Below are 16,909 nucleotides of genomic sequence, written 5' to 3' on the forward strand. Positions count from 1 at the left end.
TATTCAAAACCTGCAGGACTCGGTCCAATGCAGGAGGATTATGAGGATTTAAAGTGGACTCATAACACGGCCCTCACAGCAAACATCACCATGCTGCTCTGAGGAACCGCCAGATGGATCTCAGCTGACTGTTTGCAGGTTTCTGAATCATGATCCAACCAAGGTTATAATAGTTAACTAAAACGAAACTAAAAACAAACACTAAAATTTAAGATACATTGCAGTTAACGCTAACTAATAAAACTAAACAAGAAAACAAAAACGATAAGTCAACTAAAACTGTATCTTGTGTTCACAAAACTAACTGAAACTAACTAAAATTATAGAGAAAATGCCCTTAGCTTTAGTTTTTGACAATATTAATAGCCTTTAGGATTTAAATTAATCTGACACATTTTCCAAACCAATTTTACCACTGTTTTAGGCGGCTGTCAGTGCCATACGGCACCATCACAGCAATGTACTGGGACGTGCTTGTTTACTGCACTGACTGGCTGTGCGCTGTGCTGCGACAAAACGTGGTGGAGCAATGAATCAGAGCATCTGTAATAGTTTAATTTCATGTGAGTCTAACTTTAATTGTATTTAAGTCTGTCTTTCTTGTTAGAGTCCACGTTTCTGAACATTTAAGCTCATATTATATTGGTTTATATAGTTTTAGTTAATATTAATCTTATGTAATTTAGGTCAAAATTATTTTTATATAATTTATGTCTATATTTTTTATATTAAGTTTATATATTTTTTTGTGTATAAAGCGGCAGCCAACAGTTCAGCATCACTGAGCAGTGAGTACCATGTTGGACTTGAAAATAAACAGTATGACAAAATATTTACTCTGACCTTTTTGAATCCTGCACCTGGTTAATAAGGTATGAAAAACTAAAACTAAACTGAAACTAAGCCTTTTTGCAAAAATCAAAACTAAATAAAAACTAGAATGCCTGCTCTAAAACTAATAGAAACTAAACTGTAATGGAAAAAAAAATTCAAAACAAACTAAAACTAAACTATAATGATAAATCCAAAACTATTATAACCTTGGATCCAACAAACATCCGTCTGAACTCTGTGTGACACCAACCAATCAGGACATCAGACACATGGTTCCAGTTTTATTAACACTTTTCATTTCCAAAACAAACTAAATACTCACAAACCAGAGAAACACAATAATAAGAGGATCCCATCAGGACTCTTCTCTAACACTCCTGCAGACGTGAAGCCTCACTTACAAAAGGTGTTGATACTTTCTCAGCCTCTCAGGACCTGATGTTTCGTAATGTGACAAGTTTCAGGTTAAACTGATTATTCCAGCCTTGGGGATATTTGATCTGTCAGATTAACACAGCATGATGGGTGTGACCATGACGAGTCCAAATAGTTTTAAAGCACGACTAAAGTTCCTATAAAAAGCTGGAGGATTTTCTGATTTACTTCCTTGTAGCTCAGTTAAAAACCTGTTTTAAAACCTTTTTTTCTCATGAAGCTCTCACAAACTATAAGATGTTCCAAAAAAATCTAAAAACTTTCTGGATTTATTATTTCAATCTTTGGTTTCAAAGTTATGATTGGAGACCTCACAGTGGGGCTGATTTGTCCTTTTCAATTAATTTTTAATCCTCCAAACATTTAAAAATAAATTAAATTTAAAGGAAACTTTGTGAAATTTGATTTTTTTTATTACATTTTTTGTTAATTTGAAGTTTTTCGGCAGGTTTAGATTTGTATAGCTAAGATTTGAATCGCAGTAATCGTCAATGTCAAGAACCCTGGTGAGAAAGAGGAAACATGGTGTAAACTGACTTTTCAAACGTTGGGTAAAAATCTGACGTTTTTCTGATGAAGTGAGTCACATCACGCCACAGCCATGACTTATGACAGCTGAACCACTTGAGACTCAGCTTCACATGTTTTTTTTTCCATCATTACAACATCATTATCATGTCTGTCACGGTGGCAGCGGCAGATGCAGCAGCAGCTCCACACGGACAAAAGAAGTCAGAAAAAACATCAGCTGACGAACTGGTTTTGAGACTTCCACCGTGAAAACAAAGATGATGCCAGTCAATGTGTCGGACAAAAAACCATTATCATTTCGTCACACTGAGCTGCAGGATAGAGGCTGACACTGACAGCCTCAGTTTGATGAGCTCAACACACGTCTCATCTTATGTAAGACTCCAAATGTGTAGTTAATAAATAACAGAGGGTGACAGCATTACAATAAGCCTGATAACATGTTTGTAATCAGCTGATCAAACTAACCTTTAGCATGCAAACAGAGTGAGCAACCAAACACACCTTTAATAATCACCCTGTTTAATCTGCAGCTTGATATGACAAACCTGCTTGGTGATTAAAATCTATTCTTAGTTTTCTTTTTAAATATGTTTCCATAAGTTTCATCAGAACACAGGTTGTTCCTGTTTAAATGCTTCTGTCTGTGAGGACTGTTTCTGAGCCGTTTGAAGCGATAATAAGTAAAAATCTGAAGAATTCTGACAGATTGCTAACTGTACGACTCAGAAATCTTGTTTTTCTCCAGGTGTAAGGTGATACTTTTTGTAAGTAGGGCTTTGTCGAGCAGGAGCTGAAAGAAATGACGAACATGAACGACAGAGAACAGGGACAGTCACATTTTTGTCTGCGCTGGATAAAGACGTGGAGGAGAAGGTGTGAAGGTTCAGGTTGGGTCCAGAGTGGATGGAGGGGAGAACACACTGTTCTGTTTCTCCTCAAAGGAAGGTCTAGTAAGGACGGCCTCGCCGCTCCTGTCTGCGGTCACCCCTTGAAAAGAACAACACACCATGAGATCAGCTTCTTCCAACGAATGAGCAGTGACGAAAGGGGTGAACAGGTGTGTGTGCTTTAACAGTGAGGGTTTACACAAATGACATGCTGATGCACAGAGCAAACATGAGAGCTTTCAGAGGATCCACCAGTGGAAAAATCTGCACTCTGGCCTAAAAGGAAATGACCACGGAGACCTGAGATGGCGTCCACATTACAAATGCTCTATCATACAAACACGCAATACCACACTTTAACATCTGTCTGTCAGAAAAACAGCAAGGCCTGAATGGGCTCATGGGCTTTTAAAGTCACTCTGACCATTTTTAATCCTTCATTTGTTTGTAAACAAACCCTGCCTTCTCTGTTTTTTCTTTACAAATCTGGACTTGTTCAGACCTGGCTGAAGTCAACAGGAGAGTAAGCTGTGAAAATCAACTACTTTATCATCTGGCGTGTGTGTGTGTGTGTGGGTGTGTCTCACCTTGCGTCCATCTTTCCAGGGCCGAATCCTCCGCGGTCCCCTCCACGGCCCCCTCTGAAGCCCCCACGATCGCCACCTCTGCCCCTGAATCCACCACGGTCAAACCCCCCTCGGCGCTCTCCTCCGTAACCCCCTTTCACAGAACAAGTCGTTCAGTGACCGTGTGTGAAAGCACCCAACTGTTTTATTTATGGATTAAGCTCTGCAGTCAGATGCTGCAACCTGTTAGCTGACGCTCACAGTGCTTAAATGTAATGAATGGTAATACGCTAAGAGAAGAGCTCAGTGAAAGGACCGCTGACAAAGACATGAAGTGAACATGCTTCGTGCCTGAGGCTTAAAGACCAGGGGCTGACAGTGAGGCAAATTAGGGAGAAGTGCTCAGAGGGTTATTATTATTATTATTATGAAGCACTTCCTGCTTAACCTTCCCCGGTGACATGTATTGAAATGATTGAGGAACCTGATTTGAAGCCATAGAGCCATAGTTATCATACACATCGTTACATCAGTACAGCTACTTATATACACAACAAGTCAGTCCCACACAGAACCAGCTCCCCTTACCGTTTGCATCAACCGTTAGCGACCGTTAGAGTTAGGAAAAGACTCAGTTTTAGGCCACTTGACATTTCAGCCAATTCTGTTTTTATGCCTGATTTTGTGAAAGGTTGAAAACATATTAGCTTGGCAAACTTTCTGACATCAATTCATAAGAAAAACACCAGTTAATTAAAGCCTGGACCCATGGAGCGGATTAAAAAGCTTAAAGCTACTGATGACAGGAAAAGGGAAATAACTGGATTCAAACCTCTCTCCATCGGGGGCATCCCACATGAGTCTTCAGGTTTAGGAGCTTTGCACTGGTTACACTCGTTACGCCACGAGAAGTTCAGGTTTCCACAGTTACTGAGGAGCAACGTTGAGAAGGGAAAGTCAGAATAAATTTGGTCTGATGCTGTGTGTAGCACAGACCTCCACCAAGCATATTTTGATTGTCACCAACACTTTAGTCCGACTTTAATGTTATACTCCCTTTCAGCAGACTGTCTGCTACAATTTGGTGTTAGTTGCAGGTTTGTACATTAATTTGTTTCCTGACAGTGTTGAAAATTATGATGACCCAGTACATATTTCATATTCCAGATCTTAGTATCCAGAATATTGCCAGGATCTGGATCGTACTTTTACATCTGTCAGAAATTATGGTGATCTTGTCTTGTTTTGTAAAATAATCAGACCATTTATCATGGAGTTATATACACATATGATGAAAACAGCCCTATCTCACAATGATAAAGAATCCTGAAAAAAAATCCTGGATCCAGACGGTGATTCAGATCACCTCCAAAATTGAATCACTTCTTCCTTATCCCATTTTTAACATTTCCTGAAAATTTCATCAGGATTTGTTGGTTACTTTTTGAGTTATGTTCACAGACAAACAAACTCTCTCAAAAACACAACTTCCTTGGTGGAGGTGATGAACGAAAGTAAGAAAATACATCAGACGTACGGATTTGAACACTTCCAGTCTCCAGCTCTCTGCTGCCCTCCTCCACCACCACCTCCTACTCCTCCTCCGCCTCCACCTCCTCCATTGCCTCCAGGGAAACCTCCACCTCGACCCCCTCCGAACCCGCCGCGGCCCATTGGTCCTGCAGAGAGCGTGCAGAGTTTATCTTTAAGGTGAGATATGTTGTAACTGCCTTTAATCTAATCAGAGCTGAACATTCCTCCAAACTTGAACATTTATGGCTGCGGGAATGTTTATGAAAGTGTAAATGTAAATGTAAACAGAACAGTTTCTTCCAAAACCAAACTCACCTCCTCGCCCTCGACCTCCTCTCATCCCACCTCTGCCTCCAAAGTCAGCTCTGCGGGTGGCGAAAGACACCTTGATAGGGTTTCCATTGAAGTCTTTTCCTGTGGAGGGAAAACATGAATTCTTAAAAGAAAGTGTCAAACACTGAACTTTACTGCTGAGCCACACCTCAAAGTCTTCTGTCTGAACTGATGAAGCTGAAATCAGCCTGTGTGTGAGCAGAACTCTAGCGAAGAAGATCGACTCACCATCGAACCAGTCGATCGCAGCCTTAGCTGAGGGGGGGTCATCGAAGGACACCGTGGCCTCCCCCTTCAGCTTGCCCGTCTCTCTGTCTGTGTACAGGTTAATCATCGGCAGGCCCGTCTTCTTGTTGACCTTCAGAATAAAGGACAAAGACTTAATAGTCCGATACTCATAATATCAACATGGTACAAACATTAATTTTGAAAACTACCTTAATGATCCCAATCTGTTTGAAGAAGTCTGCCACTGACTCCACGGTGTAGTCGTCTCCCAGGCCTTGCACAAAGATGGTGTTATTATCAGAGTTATCCTGGTCCGGCACTGATGGCAGATGAAGACAAAAGTCAGGAAGCCGAAATTGACTCAAACATTTATTTATTTACAACTGGATCTGGAGCTAAATCAGCTTACTGTAGCCTGGTCCTCCATGTCCTGGGTCTCGAGGTCCTTAAAGGGCAAAAAGATAGAAATGAATACTGGAAAGAGAGTAGATACAAACCCTCAGAGAATAACCAGCACTGAACTACTTTCTGTCTGCTTGTTTTCACTATGCAGCTACAGACTAGATCGAGATCTTTTTTTCTTTTTTTTTTTAACAAGGTTTTAAATTACTGTATCAAACTTTGTCACAAACCTTGGTGATTACCAAACCTTGGAGCACTCAGACATGAGCCTTCACAGGACAGGCGTTGGCTGATACTACCTCAAAGTCCCATGAAGTCCTGGACTGGGTTTAAGTTGATTTTGACCATCAGAATAACCACCGTCCTCCTCTCTGAACCATTTCAGTGATTTGTTTTCTCATTTACCGAGTGAACCCAGCCGTGTTTTACTCTGACCCCTGCTCACTTTGAGCTCTTAGGAAAGATGAGAGTTGATGCATTTTATGCAGTGATCCACTACAAATCATTTCATGCTCCAGGACCAAGTCCTACACAGTGAGACACCAGTCCTCTTTAAGCACCTTCGACTGACTCTGCAATCTGTGTCACTCCATCAAATCTGAGGAGATAAATTATCCCAACATACATGTTGGAAGGAGGGACACAGAGTCTATCATTAAAGTTTTGTTCAATAATCAGATAAAAGCATCCTGTGTATGAAACCAACCTCTGACACCAAAGTTTATTTCGGTCTTTTGGAGAGACACAGACTGCAGTCCTCTACAGCTCGGTCAGAGCCTCAGATATCAGTGTATATTATATCTCCTCTAAAACAAGCTTTGCATTTACATGAGAGGCCAGAGCCAAACCCTTTGCATCACCACATTTGTACCTCTGGATTAGAATATAAACGTGGCTTTAAAACCAGCCAAAGCCCTTCAGAGCATCACGGAGCTGATCGGAGGAATAAAACATCGCTCCTTACACTGATCAGACAATCAGACGCCGCTGAACACAGCATGATGACTCATTCTGGTTTACAGGAAAACTTTGGGTCCTGTGGAGACACACCTGCATCGTGACATTATCCACAGTCACCGTGACGGCAGTGTTCGACTTTAACTCTCTGTGTATTCTTTGATTAGCGTTAGCTTTTCCTAACTGTGGAATAAATAACACGTTTATCCCTGATCATTTTTATTAATTGGTTTAAACTCTCTACTTTCATACACTTGACTTTTTTTTTAAGTTTTGAAGCTCAATCAACAATGTTTTGAACTTTTTTCAGACCAAACTTTACTCAGAGAGGGCCACGTTTGATTTGGACATTCATCAACTATAATAGCAATGTATGAATGTTGTATTTGTTAACTATGTCTTTTATTGATTTATGGGAAAACAAAAACATAAAAAATAGCTTTTCCAGAAGCTGGTGCTTGTTGAACCTTAAATATCTACAGTAGATTGATCATTTTGAACATCAACAGAGGAAACTTGATGCTGGCTCAATCCTTACAGACACCTAGTTCATTTTCCATTTTTTGTTGAGAAAGCACCAAGTTTCCATCATCGTGTATGAAGATGTGTGTTATTAAGTGAGTTCTTTGAAACATCACGCAGCTATGAAAGCAAACCAGTTTTTACTGTCCCATCCTTATCTCTGAAATCAGCTAATTCACTTTCTGTACAGGTTTGTCCTTCGTGACGTTATGAGGCAAAGTTTCCATTCTTACACCTTAGGGAAACATACGTTCCTTCTATCTACGTTTACAACACAACCTTAATCAAATTTGCAAAACATTAATAATCTTTCAAACCTTTTCAATCTTATTGTCTTTATATTTTGACAGCCTACAGAAAGACTTTGTGACTCAGACTGCCAGAAAACACCCTCAAATTAAACACCCGCTAGTTTGCAAACACCAGAACTGGGTGACAGAGCAGAGTTACTCCCGCATGTGGAGTCCTCACCTACCAGAGGACTCCCTCTGCTGGATGTTTTGAACCATAGAGAGATCCAGAAACCATCTAACCACATCGAGCAGCTGCTGGGCTGTGCCAGTGAAAATATACATCACACTGTTTCTGGTGTTAACCCCTTAGACTCATGATAGCTGGATCATCTCTTTCTTTGTTTTCAATAAACTGAGTTTTACTTTGGTCATTTCACAAACCCCAGTCTACGTTAACACTGAGCAGCTTCATGCTGAACGAGCGTTCATCTCCCTCCTTTAAGTCTAAACCTTTAAACACAAAACCTCAAGTGTTTTACTTTCACTTACCACCAAACTTATTGAATCCTCCACGATCGCCCATTCTGAGGAGGAGGAGGAGGAAGAGAAACAACAAGCATTGAAGGCTGGAGCTGACAGCGGTTTCTCTCTTTGGATTGTGGGTAATCTGCTCTCTCTCAGTCTTTCAGTTAAACCCCTCCAATCACCCTCTTCATTTGACGCTATAACCCATACTTAATCAGTCTCTTCATTTCACACTGAGGACAAGAGGCCACTTTAAAGACCTTGTCACAGAGTTTTACCCCTCTGAATGTGAATATGTTGATAAATTGTATTAGAAAGCTTAATTTTCTCAATCAACCAACCCAAACATTAGCACCTTCAACTCCTGGATGCTTGTTGGGTGTGTTTTAAGGTCTCAGACAACCTTTACTCTTTACACTCTTTCACTCTTTACACTTAAGTCCCTGAGTAGATGCCCTTTGAGGCTTTTCAAGACATTGTCCTTTCCCCAATATTTGTTTCTGTCAGTCACTAACTCCTCAGGTTTCAAGAAGACTGTCTGTCTAAAGACTTCCCCCGGTTTGTAACGTTCCACGTGATGGCTTAAGAGCAGAAAGCCAGCCAGCAGAGAAGGTAAGAGCCTAGGAGAAGATTCAAAGGTTGATTAAAGCAGAGAATGACACAGTGATCCTGCAGGGGTTGGGGGAGTGATGACAAGTGAGAAGGGTGGGCGACAGTTGGGACTGTGGTGTCTTAAGGTGTGTTCAGAACAAAAGCAAACCCCTAGTTTCTAGTGCGGTCAGTTTAGGCCGGATACAGAGGCAACACTTTGAAACTGAAAAGTCTGTGGCGGTCAGCGTGACTTTGAAGTAAACATGACAGAGGAGAGGCAGGGAGATTTGGTGACAATCCTCAGAGCCCCTTTATGACTTACACTCATCGGCCACTTTAGTAGGTACACCTGTCCAACTGCTCGTTAAATCAAATTTCTAATCAGCCAATCACATGGCAGCAACTAAATGCATTTAAGCATGTAGACATGGTCAAGATGAGAAAGTTGATTTAAGTGACTTTGAACGTGCCATGGTTGTTGGTCTGAGTATTTCAGAAACTGCTGATCTACTGGGATTTTAACCCACAACCATCTCTAGGGTTTACAGAGAATGGTCCCAAAAAGAGAAAATATCCAGTGAGCTGCAGTTCTGTGGGCCAAAATGCCTTGTTGATGCCAGAGGTCAGAGGAGAATGGACAGACTGGTTGGAGCTGATAGAAAGGCAACAGTAACTCAAATAACCACTGGTTACAACCGAGGTCTGCAGAAGAGCATCTCTGAACACACAACACGTCCAACCTTGAGGCAGATGGGCTACAGCAGCAGAAGACCACACCGGGTGACCCTCCTGTCAGCTAAGAACAGGAAACTGAGGCTACAATTCACACAGAAACACCAAAACTGGACAATAGAAGATTGGAAAAACGTTGCCTGGTCTGATGAGTCTGGATTTCTGCTCCACATTCAGATGGTAGGGTCAGAATTTGGCGTCAAGAACATGAAAGCATGGATCCATCCTGCCTTGTATCAACGGTTCAGGCTGCTGCTGCTGCTGGTGTTATGGTGTGGGGGATATTTTCTTGGCTCACTTTGGGCCCCTTAGTACCAACTGAGCATGGTTTAAAGTCCACAGCCTACCTGAGTGTTGTTGCTGACCATGTCCATCCCTTTATGAGCACAGTGTACCCATCTTCTGATGGCTACTTCCAGCAGGATAACGCTCCATGTCATAAAGCTGGAATCATCTCAGACTGCTTTCTTCAACATGACAATGAGTTCCCTGTACTCAAATGTCCTCCACAGTCCCCAGATCTCAATCCAATAGAGCACCTTTGGGATGTGGTGGAACGGGAGATTCTCATCATGGATGTTCAGCTGACAATTCTGCAGCAACTGTGTGATGCTATCATGTTAATATGGAACAAACTCTCTGAGGAATGTTTCCAGTACCTTGTTGAATCTACGTCACGAAGGATTAAGGCAGCTCTGAAGGCAAAAGGGGGTACAACCCAGTACTAGCAATAAAGTGGCCGGTGAGTGTAATTCCCCACACACAGCTGGATATCAGATGGTTTTTATTTTACATGTTCATAATCTGAAGTCAGAGGCCTTTAGCTCCTCTTGTGTCACTATCCACTTCCACGATGGAAGCCCCCTGTCGGGGATTTCATCGCATGGATGCAATGACTGGCGTCCATCTGATCCTCACTGAGTGGTCATTCAAGTCAGACAAAGATGAACTTTGCTTTGGGTCTGAACACAGGTCTATGGGCAGGGTCAAGTTTCCACTTTGTCAGTTCTTTCTGAAACAGTTTGGACTGAAAAGAGCAGAGAGGCTCAGTGGCTACACGTGTTCAACCGTTTGCACATTTATCAATAATAAAACTTCAAATGTGACCAATGAAACACCCGGTTGAAATCTCATGGAAGTCGTGTTTTGGGAAAGTCCATCTCACTCAGAGTTGACCATTTGCTTGACGATGACACTTTTTCAAGCATTTTTAACATTTCCTTAAACCCAGCCGTTTCCCTCAGTGTAGTAATAGTATGAAAGGGAAGGTTAAACACATCTTCGACCCAAACTTTGCTTTTCTTCAGTTCATGGTTTTGATTTTCATTACGAAACAAATTCGATTGAAAACCATTTGGTTTTTGAAAACCAAATGCCTCATTGTTTTTTTTTTGTGTTTTACAGCACCGGAGGTACATGGATAAGTCTTACTGATTGGCTGATTCCCATTAAGAGTAATATATATTTGATGATGAATGAGGGAATACTGAATGAAATGAGAAACTTATTCATCCATGAGTTCTTTACTGTCATTGTGAGGTTACAAGGAAGTGAATGAAACACTGAAGATTCAACTTACCACACCAGCTGCTGCTTCCTAGCTGCACCACCAGCTGATTGTGCGAATATACATATGCCTTTTTGCATCCTAGCATTGTTTTTGTTTGATTTAATTCACCTTTTATTGGTACTTTCTTTCTTTTTCTTGAGTTGGAACAGGAAATCAGTTTGTTGTCTGTTTGAAATCAGAAGAGTTTTCATTTTGTAAACAGCTGCAGTCTCAACCTGTTTTAACCACCTCACCATACACCATGAAACTCCACCAGCACGTGCTGACACGCTGTTTATCAGTTAGGAAGCCTCTTAACTGTTTCCTTTCACTGGTTGGAAGCTGTTGTATCACACCTGTTGGATTAAATTTGGGACTTTACCACTCTGCGTTTATTTTTGTCTCTGTGTAGAAACAAAGTCTCTTCCTTGGCACACTGACTCTAAACAAGATCACAGGAAAACCCTTTGGTCCAACAGGTTTTTCCTGATCCTGGTATCAGTGTTGTTACTGAAGGGTTAATTTTGAGCTCCAGATGAGTCATTGAGGTGTTATCTGCAGTTTTACACTTGTGTCAACTTGTTAAGAGTTATTTATTCTAATGTTGACATTGACTGCTATTTCTGAGCAACATTCAGACGAAATTACTCATACCAATGAGCTGCCGCATGTGACAGATGCTAATCCTGATATTTGGCAAACTTATGTTTTATTGTACTTTACAACTCTGTTATTAACACTGAGCCCATTCTCGTCATAACGTCCTGAAGTTTGACCTTTTGTGTTTTCTCTTTTAATAAGTTTATCACACACACTGTTGGCTTCAAGTTTTTGGCCCATTATGATTCTAATATGAAAATTTAGTATTGAGACACGCCTGTAAGTTTTTCATCTGACAAACCATAACAGGCCACATTGTTCATCGTACAGAGGCACAAGAATTCCCCTATGCCTACAGTTGTTTTAGGAAATAGTAGTATTGTGCCTTCTCACCACAAACTGCAGCTCTGTTTTAAAGGTCCCATATTATGCAAAAATCACTAAATCACTTAAAGTCTTTTAGTTAAATTTGTGGGTCTTTGGCTTTCCTCCCAGCCCACAAAATATGATATTTAATGACAAAACCTGTACTTAGTAGTGCTTGTGAATGTAAAATCCTGACCTAAAACGAGCTGTTTGGATTTTCCGGGGTTTGCTGACGTCAGCGATTCCCTTTTTTGACCAATCAGGAGCAAGTCTGACCTGATTGGTCCACCGGAGCAAATACCCCCACACCAACTCCCCGCCCAATCCCCTCTCCGCATCTGGAGAGAAATCTCTCCAGCAGCGGGGAGAGGAGTGTGGGTGTTTTTGGCTGTAAACAACCACATAGTTCCATGCACAAGCTTCCCATCTTGGAAGAAGACAAGACTATTTATCAAGGAAATGTGCCAGCTACACTCAGTAAAACTGTGCATGTGTGTGCTAGTCACTTCACGGCCGACTGCTTTTCCAACTTTGGACAGTACAACAGAGGGCTAGCGAATAGACTGGTCCTGAATCCAGGAGCATTAACAATCTGCCAACAAACCTGGGACCCTGGAAATGTGAGTATTTTAAATGCTGTGTGCTGTGGAGCAGATGTAAGAGCTTTTCCTCGGTGTCCCCCCTGTCTCTGTGTTAGCTTCAGGATGCTAACTTTAGCTGCGGTTAGCCTGTTGTTTTAGGCTGTAATGTTACGGTAAACAAGCGCCGCTGTTTTCTAAATGTTGTGCACTCGGAGCTCGTGGCGCCACTCTCACTGACGCAGAAGAGCGGGCGGTATCAGCAGTGGCTCATTTACATATGAAGACCACGCCCACTAAATCAGAGCGTTCTGAACAGAGGGGCTATGAGAGGCTGGAAACAATGCTGCTGTGCTTGATTTATTGGCTTTTTGGACCAAAACATGTTACTACCATTTCATGAAGACATCAATGATTCATATTAAATTGCAGAAAAGGAGCAGAATATGGGACCTTTGATAATAAGGGAAATGCTCTTGAAGCTTTTGTGTTTTTTACATCAACCCTCAGCTACAGCTTTGACACAGACCCAAAGTTGCAGCTCCAGATGAGGCTGAAAGAAGCTGTGACATACAGATAACCTTCTTGTGTAGGTTTGTGTTCACCCCCGTGAAATGAACGCCACACGCTCTGAACGCTTTGTTGAACTTTTCAGTTTTCTCACATGGAGTGCATCACTCAGTTACTTTATGATGTGTTTAAAGATCCTAAACAGAGTTCATTCTCTCCTGTTCTGTGTCACATCCACTGACTACAAACAAACAGTCAACCTGCATCAATATGTTTGGATTCAGAGCATTTTATAATCTGAGAGCGGTGCTAATGCTAACACTTACCCCATGCCTCCTCGACCTCTTGGTCCGCCTCTTCCACCTCGGTCAAATCCACGATCATATCCCCCAGCACCACGACCTCCAAATGCACCCCCACGGCCCCTGCCGCCGCGACCATCCTGACCTCCGTAACCTCCATCAGGACCACCGTACCCTCCACCACCTCCTCCGCTCATTGGAGGGCTTTCATCTCCATAACCTGAGAGGGGTGAGATGACCAGATGTCAACAAACCTTCTGATCATTGTTTATTCTGCTACTAGAGTTGATGTCACTCACCTCCACTTTGACCGTACGGGCTCTGCTGTCCGTAGCTCTGCGGAGGGGGAGAGTTGTAGCTTGGTGGCTGGTTATAGTGACCTCCTCCGTGTTGGGGTGGTTGCTGGTGGCCCCCGCTGTCCCCATAGCCACCAGTCTGACCTCCACTGCTGCCATAACCACCCCTACTCTGTCCAACGCTCGGCATCTGGTTGTAGCTGGGAGCCTGGGAGCCGCCTTCATAGCTGATAAAGGTGAAAGAGACACGATCTGTTTTCATTAGTCTTCTGTTACGATTCAATACTTAAGAACAAACAAAATGGAAGCAGTTGTTGTGTAGACATCAAACAGGATGCTACAAAGAAAGTTGAGGCTGTCTGAAATTAGAATGAAGTGTTGCAGGAATAGCATCACACTCAGAGCCACAAACCCAAACTAAAGGAGCAGAAAGTCCTCCTGTCTTACCCTCCTGATGACGGTGGAGGAGAGTGCTGCTGGCTGTACCCAGAGAAAGATGACTGCTGGTTGTAACCCATGTTAGGGGATTGGTTGCTGCTGTAGCCACCAGAGCTATAAGACTGACCAGAGGGATTATAACCTCCACCACCTCCTCCTCCTCCTCCTCCTCCCTGGTTTGAAGATGGAGATCCATATCCTCCTGTAAGAATGAAGGAGACATGATACTGTGTGAAAGTCAACTACAAAGTCAACATGAGTGGCTGGAAATCTGTGTGCGTCCCTCTACCTGACTGAGATTGACCATAGCTGCCGTATCCTCCTTGGTTATAGGAGCCAGAGCCGCTGTCAGAGCTCTGGTTGTAGCCTCCATAGCCCTGCTGGTTATAACTCTGGCCAGATGATTGACCATAGCCTTGGCCTCCCCCACCACCTCCACCTCCTCCACCATAGGACCCATAGCTGCAGGACACAAAGCAAAACATGTTACTGATTAAAACAAGACATAAACACAGGTCTTATGATACATGAACCCATGTTTTATTTACCTTAATTCTGTACATATTATAGGAATACGATATGATGACAAGGATTTAGCGGGTCACTATTTCCAGTTGTTTACTTTTTGCCATTTCATTTCTACAGAGCTGGTTTTTCCATTAATGGAGATAGTTTTTCCTGCTGTTTTGAGACATAGATGGAAAATGAGGACCACTGTGCCCGTCTCTGTCTTTGCTCTGTACTTTTTTATGACTCTGATATGAAAACACAACTGAAGTTATCTAATCGGGGAGAAATATAGAATTTAAAATAAATGGATTCATATAGACAGAGGGCTTCATCATACATGAAATAATGCAAACACATATAGAGAAGAGTTGTGATGCTCTACTGTAGTACAAAAGCACTTACCCTTGGGAAGATGTTTGGGAATAATCTATGGAATAAACAACAACAACAAAAATGTTAATCCAGTTGTGGCCAAAATTGTTAGAGCACCTGACAGATGAAAATATTTTTACCATATCAGAACATGGTTTGATTTTCAAATTGACTTTGATATGAATAAAACAACATTATTCTCCTCATGGTGGCTCTATTTGATGGTATATATCACATTATAAAGACTTTGAATGTTTTCCATTTATTATTATTGTATTATATTATTATTTATTATTTAGTATTTAATGGCAAATTTCCCCCCAAAGAGAAAACCCTACAAAACGTAGGTATGAGTAAATCTAACCTCGAGTATAAATGAAAGGTTTTTATTCTGTTCTAACCATGAGTTGTGGTATAGCTCGACAGAATATTGTGTTTTGCCAATAGAAACCACGCTGCGTGTAAAGAGTTGTGTCTTTAAACCTAAATCTGATTTCCACAGTGAGTGGGTGAACAGAGGGGCGCGTCAGCAGCACAAAACAGATCTACTTACCTGATTAAACAGGGAGAGTTAAGCTACCAAACAGCAGGTTAACTGATGGACTGTACATACAGTCAACCGTTAGCAGGTGAATGCTAGCATACCAAATAACCGTGTTAGCTAGTCGCTAGGCTCGCTAACACAATATAAACGGTATAATTGAAAAATGACACACACTTTTTAAATTTTCCTTACCGTTAGACGACATTCGGACGGTTAGGAACTGGCCGTCAACGTAGGGTCGTTGTGTTAACGGATTGAACGGAGGGTCAATATGAAGATGGATGAAGGAACACCGGTATTCCTTTAACAGTGCTGTTGTTCCTCCTCCGGCCGGAAGGGGGCGAGCCGCAGCATTTGACGTGCTATCAAACTATTTACTTTATAAACAACGCCGTAGAAAAAACATTTTTAAGCATAAATAATGTTAATAAATATAATAAATATAATAGTATAAATATGTAATATAATATAATAAATAAATAATGTTTCCAAATGCACTTTTTTTTTTTACCTCCTCTAATGTATAAATATAATAATACCATAAATAAACAGCTGCATTTCCGAAATAGTGTGTCAATCATCCTGACTTGGCTGCTAATCGATTTGATGGGCTTATCCCAACTGTTTCGTAATAGGACGGCTTACACGGCTACTGTAGTATACTGAAATTCATTTTGAAGATGCTTCAAAGAAAAAAAAATCAGGATGTATTAAATTTACAACTTGTACGTTGGCTGCTCTCTTGTGGCCATTTTGAAGAACTGCAGCACTCAAATGAATTTATGGTGCACCTGCACAGCTAATAATACTTACTGCATAAAAATAAAATATTGCATGTTTTTCCTCCAAGATACTTTAAATTTTATGGCATGATGAAATATGAATTTTTCCAGTCTTGCGAATCAAACTTCAAATGTTTTATGCTTGCAAAAATATAATGTTAAATCAATACTAGATAATGCATTAGAGATTGTTCTTCAGCCACGTGGTATATGGCATTATGTAGGACATCTCCATCTGCCTCTGCTACTGCAGGTCAGTTTACAGCTGCTGCAGGAAACTGTCTGCTCTGCACAAAGACTATACCAACACACAACAATGACTGCACAACACATTACCATGAAATGTATTGAACTGGCACAGCAATGACTCCTGTGTGGTTTGATCATGGGCACTTTGAAAGTCTAATAATGATTCTTTGCTTCATGCTGAGTCAGACTTGCAGCACTGGCTGTTCAGTCAGAGTAGCAGGTAACCCAATGTCTTTAGTTTGGGAACAGGGTGGAAAAGGATTGAGTCATGCAAGATGTGCAAATTACATCACCTAATCAAATTCAGGAGTATAGGGCAGATTATACCTGCGGTTCAAACACCTGCTGGATTTTTCATCAGATACATATATCAGTAGAGTCGAAATGTTTTTTGTACCCAGAAAGGCAAAAAGGAACATACTGTCACAAAAGATAAGATTATAACGCAGTCATGCATGGAGGACTTGGAGCATTTTGTTTCAAATCAAACTTTATTGGTTT

At 41.4% G+C, this 16,909-nt stretch overlaps 1 protein-coding gene across 2 annotated transcripts; it reads right to left on the reverse strand.

Annotated features, from left to right (window-relative positions):
• Positions 1-1,108: 1,108 nt before the first annotated feature.
• Positions 1,109-15,700, reverse strand: fus (FUS RNA binding protein). Of its 2 annotated transcripts, none has more exons than XM_074696536.1 (15): positions 15,570-15,700; positions 14,864-14,888; positions 14,241-14,365; positions 13,961-14,153; positions 13,517-13,740; positions 13,242-13,437; positions 8,014-8,048; positions 5,760-5,795; positions 5,560-5,669; positions 5,351-5,480; positions 5,105-5,203; positions 4,794-4,935; positions 4,089-4,186; positions 3,278-3,410; positions 1,109-2,790 (listed from the first exon to the last, which is right to left on the reverse strand). In XM_074696536.1, the coding sequence occupies exons 1-15, from the start codon at positions 15,580-15,582 to the stop codon at positions 2,751-2,753; spliced, it is 1,599 nt and encodes a 532-aa protein (XP_074552637.1). In that variant the 5' UTR covers positions 15,583-15,700; the 3' UTR covers positions 1,109-2,750. The 2 variants fall into 2 exon arrangements, with proteins under 2 accessions (XP_074552637.1, XP_074552635.1); XM_074696534.1 differs by having other exon boundaries at positions 14,241-14,413.
• Between the last annotated feature and the right edge of the window lie 1,209 nt (positions 15,701-16,909).

Source organism: Halichoeres trimaculatus, unplaced genomic scaffold (assembly GCF_033239565.1).
Source record: "Halichoeres trimaculatus isolate MK-OKI-2021-1 unplaced genomic scaffold, fHalTri1.1 fHalTri1_scaffold_20, whole genome shotgun sequence".
Classification (NCBI taxonomy): Eukaryota; Metazoa; Chordata; class Actinopteri; order Labriformes; family Labridae; genus Halichoeres; species Halichoeres trimaculatus.